This window comes from Carlito syrichta, unplaced genomic scaffold, assembly GCF_000164805.1.
Source record: "Carlito syrichta isolate Samal-C Ts95f unplaced genomic scaffold, Tarsius_syrichta-2.0.1 Scaffold287976, whole genome shotgun sequence".
In the NCBI taxonomy this organism is placed as follows: Eukaryota; Metazoa; Chordata; class Mammalia; order Primates; family Tarsiidae; genus Carlito; species Carlito syrichta.
Genome location: NW_007232072.1, coordinates 50,946 through 76,485, shown reverse-complemented (window position 1 = coordinate 76,485; position 25,540 = coordinate 50,946). Strand labels below are relative to the sequence as shown.

The window sequence follows — 25,540 nt, the reverse complement described above, 5'->3', positions numbered from 1 at the left end:
TTGGACAGTTACATAATCAGGGGAAAAATGCATGTATATGTGTATGGATTTCCCCCCCACACCGAAAAAGCTGTCTTGTTAGTGTGTTCAGTTTTCTGAGAGGCCTCGGCAGGTCATGAATTTAGGTTTGCCATGGGCAAACCACTTGGTCCCAACATGAAATATGACAATTAATTTGGCATAAAAGAGGCACATGGGAACATTCAGTGGACTAAGAAATAACTACTATTAAAGCAGCTACAAATATGAATGTCTTATTACACAAACAAGAAGAATTATTTTTAGAGGGTACTGGTGAGCAGTCAAAAAGCATGACAAATTACCTAGAAGGTTTTAAAGTTTTAAATGATCAAATATTTGCATCAAATATAATTCCACCCAATAAAGATCTCTGTTTTTAAATGTTTTTACTAAAAGCACGAAATTCACCTTTGCTCTCCTGCAGGTACCCACCTTTGTCCATACAGAAGATGCATGTGCCTATCTTATACGTATGCACATACCAACACACACCCACAAACAGGTAAAAAACGAGTGCTAAAAGTCTAAAAGTACTCCAGGCGACCACAACTGTCAGAACGTTAATTTTTCTTCTAACTGGGATAGGAAATGTGGGTTTTGTTTTACTTTTCAATCTTGGGGAAGGGGCGCACGAGGCAGGACTACAGGAGGAAGGTGATGAGTGTTCGTCATGCAACATAGATACAACGGTAAGAAAACCACCCTTTCAAGGGCTGGCCCATGGGCCTGATGGTGAGACACATTTTGTTGCCATGCAGGAGACTCATAGTTCAAATTTCAATCTTGCTTTTTCATGCCCTGGATCAGAAAAGAAGTGAAGAAACACTGTAGGTTTTTGCCTTCAAATCAGAGGAAGGGAATACATATGTTACGACCATAGCTATTTTTGCTGAAAAGTGTGAATGTAGTGCTCTGAGAACAAGTCTGGCTCCTTCCTGCAACTGATGCTACCGCGCCACTAGACCATGTTCAGAGAGGAGAAAAGGTGCGACATCTTGTACAGCGGAAGCAAGTAACAGGAGGACAAGACAGGGCTTAAAGGGTTGTGTGAATAAAAGAAAAGTACATCCATCAATAAAAGTACCCTAAATCTGTAAAGGACCTGTGACACTGTATGTTGAAGGGGGAACATGTGAATGGCAACCCCGAAGAATGAAGACCACTATCTCATCAATACCATACCACGTGGAGTGGCATACGATACTCCCAACCGAATTTATGCCTGTACCTACTTCATGATTCCCTTGACCCTGAAGTGGCAGATATATCACTTGGCTAATGTTGTAACTGCTAAAGCTGCCGTGAACATGAGTTTGCTAAGGTCTGCTATGGTTCAGTTTTCATAGTTCTCTCTGGGTAATCACCAGGGAAGTGCTATGTAATTCTCATCCTGAACCAATTTAAACCGGTTCCGAGAACCTGAAAGGCATCATTCTTGAAAGTTGTCCATTCTACTTTTGCCCCTAACTGATTAAAATAACAACAACAAAAAAAATGGATCTCAATTGGGCACATGACACAGATCATAGATCTTCTGTTAACTAAATTACAGCTGCTTTTAATAAAAACTTAACTGTAACAATCATTTAAGGGTCAATGACTTATTTTCTCTCGTAGATGACAACCAATTACTTTTCTTGATTTCTTCTCCCCAACAGTGAAGCATCAAGGCCATGGTGCTTAAACACAAGTGTATTCCTTTCACGTCTTACTACTCTCCAAATCAGAGTCCATCACTTCACTTCAGTTATTCTGGAAAATTGAAAAAAATGCACATATAATCACTATTCATGTCTATTTTCTATCCATTAAGAAGTTGATGCATTTAAAAAAAATTTGTTTCACATATAAAGTATCTAAAAATAAAGAAAGTAGATCTGCAAAGGTCAGATACACAAACCAGTCAAATCATCAGCTTTTTTATTTTCAGTAAGAAAAAAGGTGAATGCTGAATGAAAGTAAAAGATCAACACAGTCTAATAAGCCCTGTTTGCTGAGTTAGCTGAGGAAAAGCCAAGAGATGTTGATTTTTCAAGCAAAAGATATTGATCCTGGAATAATATTCTATCACACTCACTTTAGATCTACATCATTCATTTAATGTAAGTGAAATAAGCATATGATCAGGTGTAGCTGAAATTAAAAATGGTACTGACTGTGATCCCAAGGTCCCACAAATCTTATTCACTGACAAGAAGGGACATACCATGCGCACTGAGCAGCTTTGTTAGGAAGAACCCACCAGACAGACATTTAGAAAACAAATTCTGATCACTGAAATATTTGCAAAATGAAGGGAATTTCAAAGGTCGTCACAGATTTCATGTGTTATGAACACACAAATATTGGAGGCAAAACTATTTTACAATATCTACTGATGTAGTAGTTAAAAAAAAGTCATGTCTTAAGGGAAATTAACAAAGGAGGAGACCCTCAGGCTTCTTATAATGATGTTCTGAAAATGAAGTAAAATTTAGTTTCTTCATTCAACTACAGAACAATGACATCACAGTAGGAAAAGGAAAGGACAGAAATAAAAATGTAAAAAAAAAAAAAAAAAGACACCAGAAAGTAAACATGGACAAACCATGCCACAATTGCAGGTAACAGGAATTTTTTAAAAAAATGTCCTTTAATTTATTGCTACTAACTGTAGTTTTAGGAGGGCGGTGGCTTGGGTAACAAAAACATGCTTTTAAAGGCTGTGACGCAGACCTACAGAAGTGTGATTATTCTGTGACTCCTTGTTTAACACAGGCCTAAATATTGCTTTAAACTTTTTTCAAGAATACGATTGGAGTGTTTTTAATCTTATGTAAATATTAGTAGTCCTGGGGGAATCCAGCCTCCTGTGTTAAATGCTGCACTTTTCTACAGAAGCAAGTAGGCAGATCACAGACTTTAAAATAGTAAAATATAAAGCAAACTATTTACGTGATCAAGGAAGGATTGCAAATATCAAAGGTAAGGAGACACTTTTTATAATAAGATAAAAATGCATAGTTGCTAAATGCCAACCAAACTGAAGAATCATGGCATGTTAAGGTGAAATCAAAATCAAAACGATTGCTTGTAGCACTCAATATCAAGCTTATTTATCTTTAAGAATGAACAAATAAATGTCTTTGAAATATTCAGTAAACACTCAAAGTGATTAACTCAGAGTTCCAAAAAAGAAAAAAAAAGCAAAACTGAGAACTAAACATTTCTCTTTCATCGTCTCCCGGAAGGTTAGAACCAAGTTCCTGCTTGCCAAGCAGACATGTGAAGTCCCCATGGGTCAATTTTATGCAAACAAAACCACCAATACAAGCACAAAAGAAACTCCGTCAAATGATAACGACTTGTGCCAGTTTATTTATGTGCCTTACAAAAGCCTTTCGAAGTTACAGTCTGAAACGTATTTTACAAAAAGTGGTCATTTCTCTTTGCTGTAAGCCAGATGACTGGAAGGCTCTGATTCCTGACAGCCTACAGCGTTTGCAGTAGTAGTTTTGCAATTTTTAGCAAAATAGATTTAAGTTTTAGACATCAAGAAGTGTGGACCTCTATCATTTGACAGTGTCTCTTTTACCACGAGAAAGTCAGACTTTCAAGAAGATTTTTGAATTTCTATTTTTCAGGGCCCATATTTGAACTAATCTATAATTGTAGGTGCATTTTATACTTACCATCATTCATCATTCCTTTTGATTCTTTAAATGCTAAGGATTAGTAACAAGCCAAGCAGGCAGTTAGTAAGGTTCCACAATTAAAAATCATCGCTAAATAAACAAATATGCAGTAATAAGGCAACTATCCCACAGCTCTACAGCCAAATTAGTTTTGAGACGATTATTTCTGTGGATCATACCCATAGTATCCACAAAAGAAACAGATTCAGCTGGGTCTAGATTTATGTAGGAAAAAAGTGAGATGTGTGGTCTCACTCCATGGTGATAACCTGTAACTTTCTAAAATATATAAGTTATAAATTGGGGATAATGGAGAGTCTTCTCTACTGGGGAATGCTATGCTTTATCTTCCCCAGTACAAAAGGGCAATGTTCTCCTTACGCCAATGTCTCTTGGCTAGGGTAAGCAACTACTTGAGAGACACAAAACAGTGTACTTATCCCCAAAGGTGAGAATACTACAAAAACAATACTCATGATTCTTTTTCTTTTTCTTTTTTTTTTTGAGTCAAGGTCTCACTCAGTCACCCAGACTAGAATAGAGTGGAATGATCACAGCTCACCACAACCTCGAACTCCTGGGCTGAAGGAATCTATCCTGCTCAGTCTCCTAAGTAGATGGGACTACAGATGCACACCTTACCAATTTTTTGGTTTTTTGTAAACATGAGGTCTCACTATGTTGCCCAGGCTGGTCTTGAACTCTTAGGCTCAAGCAATCCTTCCTCCTCAGCCTCCCAAAGTGCTGGGATTATAGGCAAGAACCACTAAGCCCTGCCAGTACTCATAACTCTTATAAATAATCAAGAGAATAGAGGTCAAGGCAAGAGAAAGTTCTTCCTAAGGCATAAATGGGGCATTCTAACTGTTTTGAGGGCCAGTTCAAATTATGATCTGGTAAGGAATCAAGATTAAAATAACCACATACCATTAAGGGGTTCCTCTACAGCTTTCTGGAAAATATTTAAAATATATTTACATAAAATATAATTTATCTCATATCCTCTTATACTAAACTTACACATGCTAACATTTAAACTATATGGTAAGCAGTAAATTCTATGGTATAAAAACAAAATAAGGCCATGAATGTTAAAGTGAAGCTTGCCAAGTCTAGTTAATAGTTTAATAATAACTGTACTATTCTCTTAATAGTCTCTAAGTAGAATTTCTCACTCCGCCCTGTCTCTCTCAGTTCAAGAAATGCTAACTTCTCAAAAATTATTGAAGTGCGAACATAAACAGCAACGACAGAATAAATAATACAGTTGAACAAGAGATAGGGCAAGACAATCATTTTCAAGTCAAGCAAATTAAACTCAGTAACAGAGAAGGAAAACATGTTAAGGTTTACAGCCCAGTGGGTGGATTATCTCTAAGAGGCACTTTAAAAACTGTTGGCAGTTTGTGACCAATGTAGCCATGGCACCAACCTTTCTAGAATAAACACCTTTGGTAGATGGGCACACTCCACCCCACCTGTCCTTTAAGCATGATTGTTGAGGCTTGTTAGTGACTTCCACCTCCTGCCACAGACAGGAGATTCTCTATGGCATTTCATATAAATCACTCATTCATCCTTACAGGAAGCTAAATACAATATAGTCCTTTTCAGAGTTTATCTTCATAAATAGTTCTTGGGCCTTTCGCTGTAAGGAGTCCATACTAATAAAGACTTTTTTTTTCCTCCTCATTTATGCCCTCCTAAATTTGATCCTTTCTTAGAATTTTCTCAGAGAGCTTATTAAGTTGCCCAAGGTATTTGGGGTATAGATTTGAGAAATAAAAATGTTTATGAAACATTTATATGAGAGAACAAATCATTGCTCAGGAAGATCTTTCCAGCAATATTTACCCATATTTTATAGAGTATAATTTTTTAATGACATCAATTTAATATAAATTTCTCTTCCTTGTTTTTAACATTAAAATGGTCATTTTGTGTGTGCATATCAAATGAACCCAACAGGTGAGGTAATATATTGGAATCAGCTTCCTTCTGATTGCAGAGATAAAATAGCCATTATTTCTACTTGGAAACTTTCCATTCTGGGTGTGAGAAGTCAATACAATCTTAAGAAATAACTTGTTCCTTCCCATTGATACTAAAATGACCAAACATAGGTTTTTATTTAGAACTGGACCTATTCATGCAAAGGTCATGAAATAACTTCAACATTCTCTTAACCTGATGTGACAAAAGACACATTGAGATAACAAAATATCTCAATTTCCACTTCTCAATCTAACCCATCAAGTGATCATTAATTCCCATTTAATAAACTTTAACTTACCCTAGGAGGTGGTATAGTCTTCTGATTGGAAGCTAACATAAATAAAAAATAAGAAATTAATAAATAAACTTAATAAATGAAATAAATTCAGGCAACATAAGATTTAACTTTAAGATAAAATGTTCAGAGCTAAGACAAAAGGTGCAAGAGACACTAATGAAAGAGTTCCAGCTCTGACCGTCTATTTAAAAATGTTTTTGTATTGATTATATGCATTGATAAAAATAAAGCAGTTAACCCACTTACATCAAATAATATGCACACATTCTCTCATTTGTGCACACTACCCTGCTCCCAAATCAGACACTTGTTATCCTTCTTGGCAGAGAAATCCTGTCATCTCCCCACCCCCACTGTAGGCTCTCCATCCTCCCTACTATGCCCAGCCAGGATGTGGACAGAATGTGCCATAACTGGTCCCTCCCCTCAATCATCCTTAGCTCACTGCTCCTGCTCCTTGGAGCCCAGACTCCTTCCCTCACCCAACCTTTTCAAATTCAAAGCTCCGAATAGCTGACAAACTAAAGAAAATACTGAGATCCCTCTGAGTTTAAAGAGTTCCTCTATGAACACCGTCTTAGCTTTGTGAGTTGCCCTTTCCACTGCTTCTAAATGGACCAGTTAATGGAGATGAAGGAAGGTAAGGCAAGAAGAAAGTGACAAAAGAGGAAAAAAGTTACTCTAGTTGGGTAGGAGAGAAGGAGTAACCAAGCAGCTACAGAAAATCCTAAATACCGAATCCTACAGATATACAAGTGTCTGCCGCAACATTTCAGGAGTCACTCAGCATGGGGGTGATCTTACCGAACAGGGCAGTCCACCCCACTGAAACCTGGACTGGATGACGGTCCTAGATTTTCTCATTAGCAGACAGAGACAGGACCCCAGGACTGCTTGGTGCTTCTTGCTATTTATTTAATACCACTCCCCAGCCCCACTCTACCGAGTTTTCGAAGTTGGTAGGGAATAAGATGTGTCCTGACCAAGAACAGCTGTCCTATGGGCCAGTGGGCATGCCAATAAGGCTCTCTCAAACAGGAAAAGTAGCACCTGCCTGGCCTGATGGGTTTCTTCCTCCCACTGGAATCTGAACAGCAGAAACTGAAAGAAGAGTAGAAAGTTGATGCTGGGAAGAGAAGGTGAAAACGAAATAGAAAGAAGGCAAGGAGGTACTAAAAGCTTAGAGCTATAGGTAAGAAAAGCTGTCTGTGAGAAGATGTGAGTAGGATAAAAAACAGAGACACAAAGGACAGTCTGAGCTAGCTGGTAAAGAATCAAAGACAGAGGGACTCGGTGACTGTAACTGACAGAGGGCATCTGTCGATAGACTCTTGGTGCTAAGAAGGCAGCACGATGATTCAGTCCTTAGAGATGCACTGGGTCCTTCCAGTCCTAGACTACATACTGTTCCAGTCTCTGTGAGGCCCAGTTACGTGCTAACACTCAGAAGACTCCCATTTTTGCTAGCATCCTCCCAAATAAACAACGTGGAATTATTGAGCTTTATTAGGGACCATTAGGACAGTTACCTGTATGTACAACATACTGCAACTAGACCCTATATCTATGTTCTACAAAGGAAAACAGAACTGAACAGCTATCTAAATTTCTGATGGTAATACTACATCTCAGACATAAGATTTTAAAGTTACATTTTTGAGCTCATAAATTTATTTATCAGAATGAATATTGCTGGGTGTGGTAGTGCATACCTGTAATCCCAACTACTTGAGGCTGAGCTCAGAGGATCACTTGAGCCCAGGAGTTCAAAGCCAGCCTGGACAACAAAGTGAGTCTCTGTCTCTACCAAAACAAAGAAACAAAAAAACCAAACCCCTCTCCCCCAGAATTAATATGAATATCTGCCAACTAACTCCTTTTATTCCCTAATAATATATAAAGAATAGTTTCTAAGTTCCAAATCTCAGATCCAAAGGATGCCACATTTGGCTAGCCTATTCAAAATCAGATTTGTGAAGGACAGTAATTCAAGGGAATTCAATTGGTTGTGATCCCTCTAACATTATAAAACTAAGCAGTGCAAAAGTTAATTTCACCTGAATTAATTCTCTCTAATAAAGATATAACCCATGTGACAAAAGAATGATTATGATTAATCTGCTGCTACCTTAGGACTAAGCCATTGACAGCCGTGTGTGTGTGTGTGCACGCGCACGTGCGTGTACAAGCGCACACGCGCATGTATCTATATACATATGTGTGTATATATATATATAATATATATATATTTTAGCCACAAGCCTTCAGCATTCCATATGAATTAACTTGTAATGCTTCTCAATTTGTTCTTCCCTCCTTGAAACACCTGATCACATGCCATCAATATATTTCTAGGTTTTGAATTTTTCAGAAACATTTTTCTAGTGGTGCCAGATTTACCTAGTCTCAAAATGAGCAAGAAAATAATTGAATTTATATATATATGCATATACTAAAATTCTATGCATATATATAAATCCTACATAGATATTCCACATCTGCACCACTCTAAAATATCTGAGATGTGCTAAATATGGTTTGAACTGCTACTAGGTTGATTTGCATACGAACACTATATGCTCTTACATTGAACTAATTGTTAATAGCTTTAAAAAGTAAGATTGACCCTTAAAAATAATGGATATAAACGTCCTATACAAACATCAAGCCCAAATTTAGTAGTATGGTTAGTTCCTTGTAATACTTTATATGCTCAGACATTGTTAGTGTTCCCAGCCCCTTATCTTGTTTTATAAAATTAAAATACTCCCAGTAAAAAGAAAAAATATCCAATACAGTTAAAAAAGAAGGCCATAAAAAGAGAAAGTCAAAATTCTACTCTTTAAAATAACAATTAAGGCTACAAATTTAAACTTGGAAATAATGAACATTATAAAAGTTCAAATTCAAATAGTAATATTAACTTATTCTTGAAGAAAGAGCTTGGTTTTTTTTATACTGTATGAGATTTTATTGCATTTAAATCAAGATGCAATCATTAGACTTTTCTAAAACACAACATCTGCAATGCGTAAAAATTATTTTAGAAGCATTTACAATTTTTACTTCCTGATACAAATGTTCAAATTTGCAACCTTAATGTTATACATTCAGATTTACACAGTGAGATCATATAAGCAGATCATATTAATTTTTCAAGGCTACCACATTACCTAAAGAGCACCTTCCCTGTACCTTGTCTCTTCTTGCCTTTCAACTGAACGAAGGTGTGCCTCTGAACTCTGGCATCAGACAAGTTGATTTGAAAAGTTAATTTAGGATATTTTTAAAATGTCAACAAAATTGGACTAAATTTTTAACTTACATATAGTATACTCATATGCTAACCTATGATAAAGAAAAAATAATTTGGGGTACATCTCAGGAATTTACTTTCATTTTAGTTTTAATGTTACCACAGTGACATCTACAATTGCTGTGTTTTCATAGGCTTGTTAGCAATGTAAACCATGGAAAAGACAACAGGGTGAGGTGAAGGAGGTGACGTCTAGACAATGTAGACAATGCCTAGTCCCACTTGAGGCACCATCGCCAGACTTGCAGGCAACTGTACTGAACAACACTGTCTGCTAACTATGGAAGGCTTGGGAAAGCATGGGAGTAAGAGAGAGGGCAATTCAGATAGGAAAACATAAGAACATGAGCTGCCCATCAGTCAGCGACACCTAAGGCTAACTCACCAGAGTTGTACAGAGACCGCAGGTCACACACTGCTCTAGGCATTCGTGGGGAACAATAAAATCAGGAATGTCATCTTTAAGAATCAGTCACAAGGAGATTGGAAGATGCCCTCAAAATAGAATATACACCAACAATCAAGATGCTCACTGTAGCTACCACATGAATGCCATTCTACTCTAGATGTCTTAATTGTGCTTCATGGACTTATGTGGCATGAAACTAGAAAATTTCATTGAGAAACAACTAGGACTTATGAAACCATAAACTAAAGACAGGTAGATTTTGGTTTAGTATTTTCATCACTGTCTAATAAGCATTAATTAGAGGAACACAGAGAATAGGTAACAAAAGCAAATTCAATCATCACCAAGAACTGAAGTTCACAAATAAAGGTAAAACTTCTTTAAAAGTATTATGTAAATCATATGGGAAATTATTTTACTGTAATAATCCAAATTTTGCATTAATTTTTAGAAACAGATGCAGTACAGTTTACCCAAAGCAAAGCAAAGCAGAAACACTAATTTTTTAACTCCATTAATTCATATCTTTTGATTATTTGGGTAAGCGGTTAAGAGATTGCTTTATTTAATACTTTTTTTTTTTTTTTGAGTTCAAGTCTCACTCTGTCGCCCAGACTGGAGTGCAGTGGCCACTCCCGGCCACCGCAGCCTCGACCTGCTGGGCTCTGGCGATCCTTCCCGCCTCAGCCTTCCAAGAGTAGCTGGAATTACAGGCATGCGCTACCACATCCGGCTGATTTTTTTTTTATTTATTGTAGAATTGAGGTCTTGCTGCCCAGGTGGGTCTCGAACCCGCGGGCTCAGGCAATCCACTCACCTCAGCCTCCCAAAGGCGCGGGATTACAGGCTGAGCCACCGAGCCCAGCTATTTAATACATTTTTAAAAAAGATTGTTTTAAAGGGAAACTAGTTTAAACTGGATTATAGCTTAGATAAAAACAAACAAACAAACACTAGATTCAGGCACCATTAAAAGCATCTATCTTTTTCTCTATATATACTCAAAAATAAGAATTTATGCAGAAACCTGTTACTCAAACACTGACAGATTAAATACAAAGGTTAGAAACAACGAAGTGAATACATACTTATCAAGAATTGATTTTAAAAGTAGAAAAAGCCTAAATTAGGAAACTCAATGTTTTAATTATATTATATATGAATTATTATATTAACTATTATGACTATATAAGTATAGAATATAATTATATGATTTGTTAATATTTATATTATACCATATATTATTATATTAATATATTATATTTATAGTTTAACCAAAAATGTTTTAAAGTCATGCATTGGAGGTCATTGCTCGTTAAGTTAACAAAAGTGATGGATTTCAAATTTCAATTTCTATGTACTTAGGGGCATCCGTGACTGTAAACACTGTGCAGGAAAAAGGGCAAGTGACAAAAAAATAGCAAGAGAGCATTTCAAATAAACAATAAAAATTCCCTTTCTATTACTTAAAACGGATCCTCAAGGATCTCTACCCTTAACTTAATATTAAAAGACCTCTACATTCTAATACATAAAGCCATTTTCATTTTAACAAGTCTATAATCCAAACTTTTCATTAATCCATATGCTTCTACCCTCTTTAATTACCACCAAATCATTCCAATTGTATTTATCATTCTTGTTTTTGTTATCAATACATGTCTTTGGTCCTAAACTGGAAGAACCAACTAGAAGGCACTTTCCAAGTTATATATCTGAAATTCCTGGCATAGGTTAACAAAAATAAGACTGACTTACCCACAAATTTCATATAAACTAGTCCAAGTAATTGTGCTAGAGCTAAGATACCCAAACCTGAAATCAGAAGAGGGCCATGCATTGGTATACATGCTGTAAAAAAGAAAAGAAAAGAAAAAAAATTTTGTATTAGCAATGCATATGCAATAACTAAACTTAAAAAAATTAACAGTAATAATATCAAGTTTTAAGGGGAATAATTGTTTTTCTATTAATAAAAAATAAAAATTATTTATTTATATATATTCATTAACTCAATCAGTGAAATGACTCCAAATTATTACAGAAAACATTTCTCCTTTGCATAACATATATCTTATCACATCAAGACTCATGGAAAATAGTGTGAGAAATCTAAGGAGCCAACCAATTAGAGTCCAGTTATTTTAAAAGTTCTTCCACAAATACAGGTATGGCAGTTTAGTTGCTAGAACAATCAACCCAAAAGCCATATATATAACCAATATTCCAATATTCTTGTAGTAATGTGGAAAGCATTATACTCACTGGGAGGAAATGAGAATAAAGAAAAGCTTACAACACTAAATACTGTTAAGTATGTGGAGAAATAGGAATTTTCATTCATTAGTGGTGATGATGCAGAATGATACTGCCATTTTGGTACAAAGAGTTTGGCAATTTATTATAAAAGTAAACATATTCTTAACATACAACCCAGCAACTGCACTCCTTGGCATTTGCCCAAATGGAGTTGAATACTTTTATCCACACAAAAGTATGCACATGAATGTTTTTAGCAGCTTTATTCATAGTCACAAAAACTGAAAGCAACCAAGATGTCCCTCAGTAGGTGAACGAATAAACAAATGGTAGCACATCCACATGATGGAATATTATTCAGTGCTAAAGAGTAATGAGCTATCAAGCCACAGAAAGACGTGGCGGAGACTCAGGTGTCTATTTTTAAGTGAAAGCCAATCTGAAAGGGCTACATACTGTATGATTCCGACTATAAGACATTCTGGAAAAGGCAAAATTATGGACACAATAAAAAGATCAGTGTTGCAAGGGGTTTGGGGAGAGAGAAGAATGGACAGGTGAAACTCAGGGAATCCTTAGGGCAGTGAGACTATTCTGTGTGGTACTACAGTGGGGATACATGTCAAGATCAAGTTGTCAAAACCTACAGAATGTACAATTCCAAGAGTCTACTACTATAAACTAGGAATTGTGGGTGATAATGATGTGTCAATATTAGTTCACTGACTACAACAATGTACCATTCTGGTACACTTAAATTATGCTATATAATTTGTTAAAGATTCCCTTTATATTCTACCTTACATTTCAATGTTGAGGGAGGCTGTGGCTGTGTGGAGTTTAAGGAGGGTCAGGAGTATGTGGAAATTCTCTGTACTTTGTACATTGTTTCTCTGTACTTTCACTCCATTTTGCTGTGAACCAAAAACTGCTGTTAAAACCTTTTTTTAAAGCCTACATATTGAGATAGAGAGAAAGAGATGAGCTCTGTCCAAGGGTAACCCAAATCAGGACTACAGAAGGAAGCAACTCTTACCCGAGATACAGAGACTCAGTCCAACAACAGCGAGAATATAGGCCAGCACTTGAATAATCAATATGGCAATGACGAAGGAGGTTATCCCGAAAGCTGGGGAAGGAAAAGGATATTACAGAAGTGTGTTGAGAGGATTTAAGAAGCAATCACTCCTCCCTGCATTCGGTTGTAGGAATACCCTACAACCAAACACTCACTCCGGAGTTCGCTGTCAGATTGCAGAAGCTTTTCCAGTGACCTGACCCTTCTGCACAAGTAGTCAGCTCTGTGTCCACACATTCAGCAGCCTTTTATTTTCACAGTCAGCTAAGCTGGGCTGGCAGTTTTTACTCCAAATCTTAGAACAATGCTGCTTTTACCACACTTGTGCATTTTACAATATGAATGGCTATTATGCATGGCTTCTCCACGTGCACAGAGACTTGCTCTGGTGGAGGGAACCATTATGCAAATATGGCATTGTAAACATCAGACTCTCTGCCTTGCGCATCTAGGAGATCTGTACTTTTATAACAAATTAATACCTTTCCAATGTAAACAAGCCAGAGATAGGCTCTAAGATGAAAATGTTAGTGATTTACTTTCAAAATGCAATGAAAATGACACTGATTATAGTTTGGGTATCTATGCCATCTTCTAAAACAGTGTTAAGATCTGCTAATAATATTTTTTAAAATGTTTCCACTATTTGTGATTTATAAGCTCATTTTACAGAATTAGTCTTTTTAATGCAGAGGCTTGCAAAAGAAAAGAGTATGTTTAACATCTTACAACTTCAAAAAACTAAAATTAGAATGTAAGGTAATCATTAAAAAATGACATTGTGTAATTTAAATTTATGCTGACTGGCATCAAACATATATGAGAATCACGTTTTACAAAATATTTGAATGCCCTGATATAGAATAATCTTAAAATTCTAAATGTCACTAAATGATGACATGGTACATCTTTAAATAAACAAACTTTTATTGAGTTGTAAAAAAAACCATAAGGATATTTTCACCAAAAGTATCATTTTCTTAAATGTAAAAGATAGACAAAATCAAACTGCAACAACAAATACTCACCTGTCCTAAACACATAATAGTGAAGTGATATTAAAAACCCTGTCGAAGTCACAATTAAACCAAGTCCAGTAGCGTTCTTTACTGAATATTCACCTGTGAATAAACACAAATATTTAAAATATTTTCCTACATACTTTCTACTGTTCAGGAAGTTAAAGTACTTAATTTATTAAATTTATTAAAACCCCATACAAAATAAGTGAATCTTTTTCTCTTATTTAAGACCGAATTGAAGACATCTATATCTCAACATTTAAGTCTCCACATATTGAAACCTTGAACTGGATGAGAAACTTGGTAGTCGTCTTTTACCATTTCCTTCATTTGCTGTATTCAGTATGTCCCTCAATCAATTGTTCTTTCAAGATGTCTTCTGAATCCAACTCCTTTCTCCCCATGCCTTCACTAACTCCAGATGAACACAGAGCTGCCAAACTTCTGTTTCTTAATATTACTCCTGTACTGCATCCTTCTCCAAAACGATAATGGCCTGCCACGTTGAGTCCCAGCCTTTCTTAGCTTTTCTTTACATGTACGTAATACCCTTATTTCCCACCTACACTCCCACCCTCCGACTGCAACTGCCATTTCAGACAGACTTGGTTCCCACATCTATTCTACGTCTATGTCTTGGTCAAGGAAGTTGGCTTTTGTAGTGGGTTGAATGTTGGGTCCTAAAGATATTTCTACCTCCTAATCCCAGGAACCTGTGAACATTACCCTGCATAGCAAACGAGTGAGAATAACATTATATGGCAAAACATATGATTAAGTTAAGCATCTGAAAGGAGCTTACTCTGAGTTATATGGGTGGGCCCTAACTCCAATGGCAAATGCCCTTGTAAGAAAGAGGCAGAAAAAGATTTGACCAAAATACACAAGGCAAAGACAGACAAGAGGAGGCAATGTGACCAGAGGAGCAGAGACTGGAGTTGTGCTGCCACAAACGAGGGAATCCGAAGGACTGTCATTCCTTAGCAAATGCCAGAAGCTAGAAGAAGCAAGAATGGATTCTCTCCTACAGCTTTGAGAGGGAGTATGGCCCTGATGACACCCCAATTTCAGACTTCTGGCTTCCAGAGCAGCAAGATAATTTCTGTTGTTTTAAGCCAATCCGTTTGTAGTAATTTGCTCCAACAGCCCTATGAAATGAATACATCCCCCCTGTACTGGGAACGCACTCATCTACATCCTGCATTCCTTCCTCGTAACTGCACATCTTACCTGGGACGAAAATGATAGCTCCAACAATAACAATTGCGGTGGTCACTAGTCCGGCGACAAGTAAAGCAATGGTTTTCTCATCCATACCACTGGATTTATATCTAAGTGCTTAAAAAAAAAAAAAGAAATTACAGGAACCCAATCACAAGTGAAGTCATTTATAAGGTCCAGAGACAAACGGACAAAATTCCTGTAGTTGAATAACTTCTCAGAAACAACTCCTCCGTATCAGGTCACCTCACGCCTTTTTCATAAGCAAATGGATAAATAGAGTCATGACAGTATAAATATGGATGCTGAATTTATAGGTGACGCCTTATTCCCCAACACTCTAAAGAATGAAGATGTATACATCAGCCTTTCTCAGTTGATGAGAAACGTTTTGGGCTAAATAAGTCTTTGTGTTTAGTGCTGTTCTGAGCATTGTGGAGTGTTTGCAGCAACCCTGGCCTCAGTATACTAGATTACAGTAACAGCTCCCAGTTATGTCAACCAAACTGTCTTCAGACATTGCTAGTGCCCCCTGATGAGCAAGATCATCCCAGGCTGACAACACAACACTGACGTGCATCACTGGTTAATTGACAATATCAAGAAAAAGAGAAATTCGTTCCACCTTATATAATATGAGAAAACCATCTGGAAATCTAGATATCTTATTCTGCAAAAGAAGACAGAATAAATATTGGGCAATTAACAACACCCCTGTGAAATCCTGGGGGAGAAAAAAGCTTAGATTGTTTAGCTGAAATATTTTAACGAAAATAAACTACAAAATTGAAACAGGATTCATCACTCATGCTTTGCTTCTGATGCTAGTTCTACTGGCAAGTATCTGGTACCTTCCCTGAAAGAATAATGTAGTGGATAAGCCTTAAAATATTAGTCCTTTTATTATATGTTGACCTTTTGTGTTTTGGTCAATACTGAAATTAAATTTTCACCAAAAATGTTGCTTAAGGCAACCTAAAGGCCAACTGAGTCACAGAAAAAAAAAAAACAGAGCATATGATTTAAATTCCACTGTGTGTCATCCACACATAAATACTCTCCATGCCAGTTATTAACTGGTGACAGTCGTGAGAAGAAAAAGATTTTAAAATGTTATATTTAGCATTTAATTTTTTTCTACTAAAATGACAAACAGATTAAATACAGCAAAAATAACAAATAACTCCTAAATGACCATGGTACAAATCTATGTTTAAGGGATACCACAGGCCCCTAAAGGTTTTCTGAATCTTGACTTATCTATACTTCAGATTATAACCTCAATTTTAGTCTCTTTAAGGGGAGATGGAGACCTAACAGATCCTTATTCAACCACAAGAATTTTGTCAGGAATCCTGAAGCTGAGTAACTGAAATCCATATTAATCAGAACATATTCTACAGGAAGTTATCCAAGTTTTTATTTCATCCATTACCTCTGTCTAGCCTTGGAATGTACATGACTACTACTCAGTCCTATCCCTGCCTTCTTAAAAGGCACAGCATTTTCACAGCTTCCCTATTTCCAGGTTTAAATACTGGCTAGAATGAAATTGAGTATATAGGTCACAAAAGGCACAGACACAGAAAAAGAAACTTTCTCTAGACATATGTCATATTTTCCATTTTAATCCCATGTATATTGTCATCTAAACAGAGCTCGAAAGTTGTATAGAGGGTTATAAAATAGAATAAAATAAAAAATGTACCTAACAATCAATCAAACATTTATAAGAAACTCTTCCAGGTTTAATTCAAAGCATAAAAGCGCTACTAAGATCAAGCAACAAGAATTTGCCTTGGAGTACAGTATAATTTCATGCAAAAAGGCTGACTTAGGTCACTCCAAACAAAAATAAGATTTTGACTCTCATATAAAATTCAGCTTAGAAGAGGTACTGTGGGAGAAAATAATGACAACAATAGCAATAAAAATAGAACACCACAGAATACTGCCATCGACAACATTCTACCACAGAACGGCCTTCTCCCTTTGAGTATAAGTACAGTATATATTATTGGAGGTAGCTTCAGTTCCTGTTAATTGGTTCAACTACTACTTATTTTCAAGTCCACTTTAAACCTTCCCTTAAATCAAACAGCTGTTTCTAACAAATACAAAGGCTGAACATCCCAAATCTGAAAAAAAAATCTGAAATTCAAAAACACTTCTGATCCCAAGCATTTTGGGTGTGGAGTAATCAATTGTCTCTGTGAGGTCTACTTGAGTAACCACAGGTAATAAGAGAGTATCTCCATGTTTTTTTCTTTGGTGGACTTTCATAAACAGTTTCTTTTGGCTTGTTTTCTTTGCCCATGATGGCCACATTTCAGCAGGCTCCACAGCAAGTATGGGGCTGGTGTCTCGTTGCTAGCTCGGCTGTCAATTCTCAGTGCAGCTAAAGGTGAAGGAATCTGCTACAGGTGCCATAGAACCCAGCAATCTCAAGGACCTTCTATTGGTGATATTTTCTTGTACTTTAACAAGTGGATTTATCCTTATTTGTCAAATTTATCAAAATATTAAATGCAACAAAGAAAATAAATTCAGGTAATTTCCCAAACACTTAGCATTAAGATAAAAAACAACTTAATGTTCTTAACAGCAGGTTCTTATCAAACTCCCTGGTATGATTTTCTGGCTGCTTGGCAAGACAATCTATGTAATTTTTAAAATCTGCATGCTTTTAAAGAGTCCCCTCAGCTAAAACTACTGAAATCAATACACAAAATAAAATATATGAGAAATAAAGGTAATTACATTTTAAACAAAAAACTTATAACCTTAGTGCTGCCTGATACAGGAATAGCAAATATATAGGTAATATAACACTTAGTGAACAAATTAGGAATTCTAAAATTTTCCCCTTTATATCTTCTATAGAATAATTAGTAACCAAAAGCAGACTACTCCTCAGCAATCTGTTAGATTGGTTCATTCATTTGTTCTACAAATATTTACTGTGTATCTATGATGTGTCAGGCCCTTTGGTTAGTCCAAAGAAAGCTCTTTTATGTAGTTAAATCTTTGAAATTCATGTGAATGAAGCAATGACATGTTCCTCTAGTCACCTGAAGAAACAGCTAATGTTAAAAATAGACAATAAGGTTTTCTGGTCTCTTTGTGAGTGACACAAAGCACATATAAAATAAAAATGTAGTTGTAGCTAATGAAATCTAGTGAAATTAACAAGTCAACTTGGGGACATAATCAAATTTATCACATTAAGTTTTCATGATACTCCAAAGACTGATGTGACACACCCATACAGACTCACATAAACAAAACCCCAAACCTAAGAATTCAATGCCTGCTCAGAGATATAACATACTTAAGAGTGATCAGTAAATGAATAGAGACAGGAAGGCTTACCAGGGAGATATAATGCATAACAGATTAAGAATAATTCATAAAGAGAGATGTGTTTGATTTAATTATTACAGTGCTATTTTCTGATAATTCTAGGAAAGTAATTTTAGAATCTTTTAAATATCTGTTGAGCTGTAAATATGGTTTTAAGTGCAGAGTAAAGAACTGATAACTTTTTAAATAAAATTACAACTTCATTTAAAAATTATTTAAATTTAAATTACTATTTTTCACACTCATTTAAAATTTAAAATACCTAACACACTAATTCAAACACACACACACACACACACACACACACACACACACACACACACACCAATGCTTTGTGAAACTGGTGCTAGAGAAAAATGAATATTAATGACAATTATAAATTGGCTATTTGCTGGAAGGCAAGCAAAGTAATTTTATAATAAACTTTATACGCTATCCAATGTTCTCTGAAGAAGCCATTTTGTCACAATGAATACTAGACATTTCATTCCCAATCTATAGGACCTAGAAATAAAAGAGCCAAGGCTTTGTGTGACAAGGACCTTGGATATAAAAGATTAGAGAAGATGTTCAACAAACTAATTTCCTTTTCTTGGTTCCAGCTTCACCTAGTCTTGTGGATAGTTTAATAATTTTAGAGTGTATGGAGAAAGTTGGGATGTCTGGATTTAGAAAGGGTCAAGGGATTAGCAACAACATTTCCATAGAAGAGTAAAATGATGGGCTACAGTTTGTTTCAGTTCCTTCTACAATAAAATCAGTACATAATCATATTATTTAATAACAGAATGTTATCATTATGTGGATAGGACCAAGGGAAAGCACTGAACATTCAAGATTATTGAATAGAAATCATAGTAAATTTAATAACAAAGTCTTATTATTAGGGGCCATCAACAAGGTCATAGAATGATTCTTTGTAATAATCTTTATTGTAATGATACTTTGCTTGCTTGGATAGAAATTTCCTAGTCCAAGTTAGGATACATACTCGCTTCTATGAATGATTTCCCTAACTTATGAAAAAATTCCCGGTTCTATTACTTCTTTAAAATGTGCTTTTGTGACCTTAGTGCTTTTATTATTAAGTTAGTTCTCAAGTCTGGACTCTGGAACTTAGTAGAATTTCAAGGTTACTGTGATGGAGAATTTTTTTGTCCTTGAATTTTCTAACAATGATTTCTATAGGAACATCTACTCAAATACTTTTGAGCAGTCACCCAAATCCCTGTGGAATAATTTTGAGCAAGGAAGAAAAAGTTAGAATAGAAAATGAAAGAAGCCTGGAATGCACACATTTGAAATAAATTACAACACTCCTCAATTTGCACTGCTTTGTTATGCATGAATTCCAGTAACCAGTCCAAACACCGTCCAAATTTCAATTGCCACAATATATTAACGTAAAACTGCATAAAGTACAGCTTCACTGCTATATCTTCAGTCCACAAATGACTGTGTAAGTGACAGATGTGCATAATGATCAGTGATCAATCATGCCATTTCCTTTGAAGATGGTTGTTGACTATCACTGCACATATGTTATTCAGGTCATGCACAGACAGCAAAGGGTGGAGTTGTGTTACCTCCTTGTCTACCAGTGATAAACCCACATGACATTATACGTATAATGGATAACTGAAAAACTGGCAAGAAAGATGAAAGAGTAAAAAAATGAAAGGCAATAAATGCTTAGCATGAAATTCAGACAGCCCATAAATGGAGAATGAGGAAAAATAGCTGGCTGTGGGAATGTTGACACTACCACTATACAAAAAACTCTAGAGATGAAACCAGAGGGACTCAATGAAGGGAGATTTACTGGCATAAATGAGGAAAATTAGGAGCTTGTGACAAAAAGAATAAAGATGACCCAGAGGACGTGATACTGGCAAAAACAAACAACTTTAAACATTAAAGAAACGCTTTCATGACGTTGAGAGCGCAAAGAATAAAATATTAAAAGCCGATCCAAGCTGGACTCGGTGGCTCAGCCTGTAATCCCGCGCCTTTGGGAGGCTGAGGTGAGTGGACTGCCTGAGCCCGTGGGTTCGAGACCCGCCTGGACAGTGAGATCTCATCTCTACAATAAATCAAAAAATCAGCCAGGCATGGTAGTGCATGCCTGTAATTCCAGCTACTTGGAAGGCTAGATAGAGGCGGAAGGATTGCAGGAGCCCAGTAGGTCGAGGCTGCGGTGGCCGGGAGCGGCCACTGCACTCCAGTCTGGGCGACAGAGTGAGACTCCAACTCAAAAAAATAAAATAAAATAAAATAAAATAAAAACTGATCCAAACTGAGGAGTATGACAATTCACCAAGGCCTAGAAAAGATGCCTGCTCTGTACCCAAAGTTAGAGAAGAAGAACTCAAGTGTTGTTCAAACTACTCTTGATAAACACTTTCATTCTGGATGCTTTTAACGATTTAATTCACCATGTACTGAATGCTGGTTTTACTTTTCTTTCATTTTGCAATGCAGTTATTATTGATAATAAGAGAGCTTTTCATGTTTTGTCAAAAAAAGTTCAATGCAATGGAATAATAGCAATTATTCCCTTTAATTGTTAAGATTGCTTTGTAGAGTTTCAGCTTACATGATCATGTGTATGGCCTCGCAGTTCTGTGCAAAGCCAGGAAGCCCAGTACATACATGACAAAAGTTCAAGGATAGGAAAAGACAGAACAGACAGGCCTATCAAAGAACTTCAGAATGTTAGTCACTTCTTTATATACAGTTAGATCTTAATCCTGCGGGAACTAGAGTACTAGGTGGACAGCACTTGAAATTATTTCTTAACCATCTGAATGATGGTAAGAACCTGTTATAATATCAAAGAGAGAAGAAGAAAAACAATGAAAATCAACCAGGACCTTAACATTAGTGGAATCACCAACTATGAGTAGGTATCGTTTTCAGAACACACACAAAATGCAATCCTCTCAGTTATGTCTTGGTGTTGGATTTCTAGCACAGAGATTCTGCTTAAAAGTTCATAAGTTAAAGCTAGAGGCAAAGGTATTTAGAAGCATTTCCCTATAATTATGAGACCTTTATCTTTGAATCATGGCCTAGAGCTCACCAAGTCCTGGCTGGGATTTGGGAGTTAAGAAGGTTTCCTCCTCAATAGGACCAATGGCATCTTGAGATACAGGTCAGGATATAGCTTTAGTATAAGAAACTCTTTCTCCTCAAAGTGAGGGCACAACCTGCTGTCTTTACTGAAAATTTAGCCCAGTAAAGGTCTGGGTTTTATCTTGAACCACAAAAAGAATTACATGCAGAGCTAGAAAAAACACTAAGAGAATTCCCCTGTAGCCAAGTACAGACCATAAATGGTCATCTGGCAAAGTTAAGAAGAACCAGAAATCTAGAGAGTTGAAGTCATGGGTCTGAGTTACTGTTAATACCTCAAGAACTAACATAGTGGATCTTAAAAAACATATAACCAGGCAGGTGGAAAACAGAGGTGCTCTCCTATTTGGTGGAACGCTCAAGCCTTAAACAGGGGGGCCTCCTACAACAAAGGGCTCTGACAGAAAAGTTAGATTCAGATTGTGGTGTTGCGACATATATTTATGTATTGGTTTCATCCAGGGTTCCTGGCTCATAACCTCCATAGCTCTTGTTATGGTCTTTCCTTACAATGTTGGGTATGTGGGCCTCAGAAACAGAATCTCTCTGACCTCCTCCTCCCCCACTTCCATTAGCCCCAAGGAAGGACTCTAATCTTCCCCTGCCTTCTGAATGTGGGTCTTAGGGCCCTCCCCAGAGAGGGTCCTGTACTATACACTGGGGGAAGACAGTCCAACCTTGTCTTCTTGGGGTTATTTAAAAAAAAAACAAAAAAACCCAGGAAGACAAGTTTGGAGAGCTTTCAGAAAGTTGAACACCTGGAGGTTTCTGTAGGGTTGTCCCCAGGGAGGGCATAGAAGCTCTGCACACCTTCCTCAAACCTCGCCCTCCGCATTTCTTCATCAGTATCCTTTGCAATATCCTTTATAATAAACTGGCAAATGTGTGTCCCTGAGTTCTGGGAGCTGCTCCAGCAAATCAGTTGAACCTAGAGGGGGTCACGGGAACCCCAACTGGAAGTTGGCCAGTCAGATGTTCCAGAGAGTTAGACTTGTGATTGGTATCTGGGGCAGGGGGTGGGAAGTCTTGCGATTGAGCCCTCACCCTGTGGAATTGGACACTATCTCTAGGTAGACAGTGTTGGAACTGAATTGAAAGACACCCAGCTGGTGTCCACTGCCTGGTGTGTGGGGAAAACTCCCCACGTTTGGTCACAGAAGTCTTCTGTGTTGATGATTATTGCTGTGGTGGTGTGAGAATAAAGGAAAAATATGGTCTGGAAGTTTGCCTAAAGCACAGATCTGTGTCTATCTCAAAGATGTGACAGAAGGCACTGGGCACATACACATACATGTCTCCTCAGCTGAAATGTGGGTACCATGAAGCCAGGGCAAGATGCGATGTGCCTCCACTTTTCAAACTTGGAGCCCGGTGCCTAGCAATCAATAAGCACCCTGTCACCAGGCATTTGCAGAATAAACAAACACATTAGGTCAACACTCTGCCCTACCAATAAGTTTCATCTACTCAGTGTGTGTACCTAGGTATAGGTGCACACTTCATGGAAATAAAATACTCAAAGTAAATTCAAAACAGGAAGCCAGTATAGTGTACTAGTCGACAGTACTGGTTCAGATCCCAACCTACTGGCAAACAGCTGGGTGATTGTGGGCAAATTGCCAAATCTCTTTGTGCCTTTGTTTCTTATCTACAAAATGGAAATTTCAATAGTATCCATGCCCACAGAGTTCCTGGAAGAAATAACAGTGATTTCGTGTATAGAGTACTTTGTACAGTGCCTGTAATAGAAAGCATTAACTCCCCAAATGTTTAGTTACTCTTATCAACAGCTTTAAATATGTGTCCAGGCCAGGTACAGTGGCTCACACCTGCAATCCCAGCAATCTGGGAGGCTAAGGTGGGAAGAGGGCTTGATTCCAGGAGTTCAAGACCAGCCTGAGTAACATACTACAAGATATTAGCCAGGAGTCGTGGATTACCCAGTCTACTTGGGAGGCTAAGGCAGGAGGATCACTTGAGCCTAGGAGTGTGAGGCTGTGGTGAGCCATGATTATGCCACTGTACTCCAGGCTGGGTGAGAGAGTGAGACCCTGACTCAAAATAACTAACTAACTAACCAACCTACCAATCAACCAAACAACTAATTAAGTAACTAACTAAATAAATGAATATCCAGCTGAGTGAATCAAGTATATGAGATGAGTACTTCTTCCATACTCATACACACACAGTATCTACCTTTTTTTTTTTTTTTTTTGAGTCAGAGCCTCACTCTGTGTCCCAAGCTAGAATACGGTGGCATGATCACAGCTACCGCAGCCTCAAACTACTGGCTTCAGATCATCCTTCCACATCAGCCTTCCAAGTAGCTGGGACTACAGGCACATGCCATCATACCCAGCTGACTTTTTTTATTTATTGTAGAGACAAGGTCTTACCATGTTGCCCAGGCTGATCTCAAACTTCTGGGCTCAGGCAATCCTCTTGTCTCCATCTCCCCTGTGGGGTGGAGATTACAGTTAGAGTTCTGGGATTACAGGTGTGATCCACTGCGCCTGGCCTATATCTACTTGTTTTAAGATGAGCCGAAATTTTAAAAAATCTCACCAAATGTTTCTTTATGTTCATAAGCGCATCCCTTAAAATATGACCAGTAGAGAAAATATGAAAAAGAACATTCATCCTCACTAACACAAAAATGAGAATTAAAACAAGATGTTTTTTTCATCTATCAAATTAGCAAGATTTTAGAATGATGTGAGGTGAAAGACAGGTGTTCTCATCCGTAATAGTAGTTGATACAATGTTTCTGGAAAACATTTTGGCAGTATGTATCTAAAGTCTTAAAATATCTCTGCCATTTCCAGGCTTCCATATCTTTAGCAGAGTTATTTTCATAGTATCAAAAAAATTTGGAAACATTCTTAAAATCCATCAAGACGAGCGTTAAGTAAATTATAGTGCATCTACAAAAGTAGAACACAGGCAGCTATAACAGGATTTCTGAAGACATGGGGGAAATCAGAATGTACAAGTATATATGCTGCAAGCGTCCATTTATGGTTTTCATTTGGAAAGAAGATAACAAAAATGAATAGAGAAAGATAGAGAGGGAAAGAGGAAATTCACTAGAATACACCAATAGTTTAATTCTTGCTTTTGGGACTCCAGATGTTTTTGTTTCTTCTCTATAACTTTCCTGTATTCTATAAAGTTTGCTACAGTAATATGTATTACTTCATAAAGTCAGAAATAAGTTGTAAAGCTCATTTTGTAAAAAGTTGGCTATGAGTGAATAGATTCCCTCCTGGTGTATTCCACCAAAGATAATGTCACTAATGATAATGCCACGATCAGCAAAGTCTACCCATCCAAACTCAACAAATCACACTAATATGAAATAATTTCACAGTCTTAAAAAAAATGGCTGTTTCCTGCCCAAATCCTATGACTCAGCTCTTAACGCCTGAGACTGCCAACATGGTTAAAAGCCTTCCCTAATATCAGTGATGACAGAATAGGTCTTGATGGTATATCAGTCCTTTTCTTGATATAAAAGGTTTACTGAAATGCTAAGAAAATTTCCAAAAGAGGTCTAGACAATATCCTGATAGTTAGAGCTGTGAAATTTCTTGACAGTTGCCACTGTCAGTCCTTTTTTCTCCCTGTCTTCCTTTTAGACAAAAGTTGAGAACATCTCTGAAATCACAAGCATTTCCAGAGTGCCACACATCGAGAAAAGCTCTTAAAACACATAATCAGTCATCTCCCTTCCATTTTTATATTAT

General features: G+C 36.9%; 1 protein-coding gene across 1 annotated transcript in view; it reads right to left on the bottom strand.

Moving 5' to 3' along the window:
• Positions 1-1,522: 1,522 nt before the first annotated feature.
• CD47 (CD47 molecule) overlaps positions 1,523-25,540 on the bottom strand; it is a 46,748-nt gene continuing 22,730 nt past the window's right edge. Inside the window, exons 5-12 of the mRNA XM_021710053.1 lie at positions 15,303-15,410; positions 14,079-14,171; positions 13,009-13,101; positions 11,472-11,564; positions 5,989-6,020; positions 4,623-4,647; positions 3,693-3,725; positions 1,523-1,773 (exon numbers count right to left, since the gene is read on the bottom strand). Of these exons, the coding sequence (XP_021565728.1) occupies positions 1,769-1,773; positions 3,693-3,725; positions 4,623-4,647; positions 5,989-6,020; positions 11,472-11,564; positions 13,009-13,101; positions 14,079-14,171; positions 15,303-15,410 (482 nt within the window). The 3' untranslated portion in view covers positions 1,523-1,768. The remainder of the gene's footprint in view (positions 1,774-3,692; positions 3,726-4,622; positions 4,648-5,988; positions 6,021-11,471; positions 11,565-13,008; positions 13,102-14,078; positions 14,172-15,302; positions 15,411-25,540) is intronic.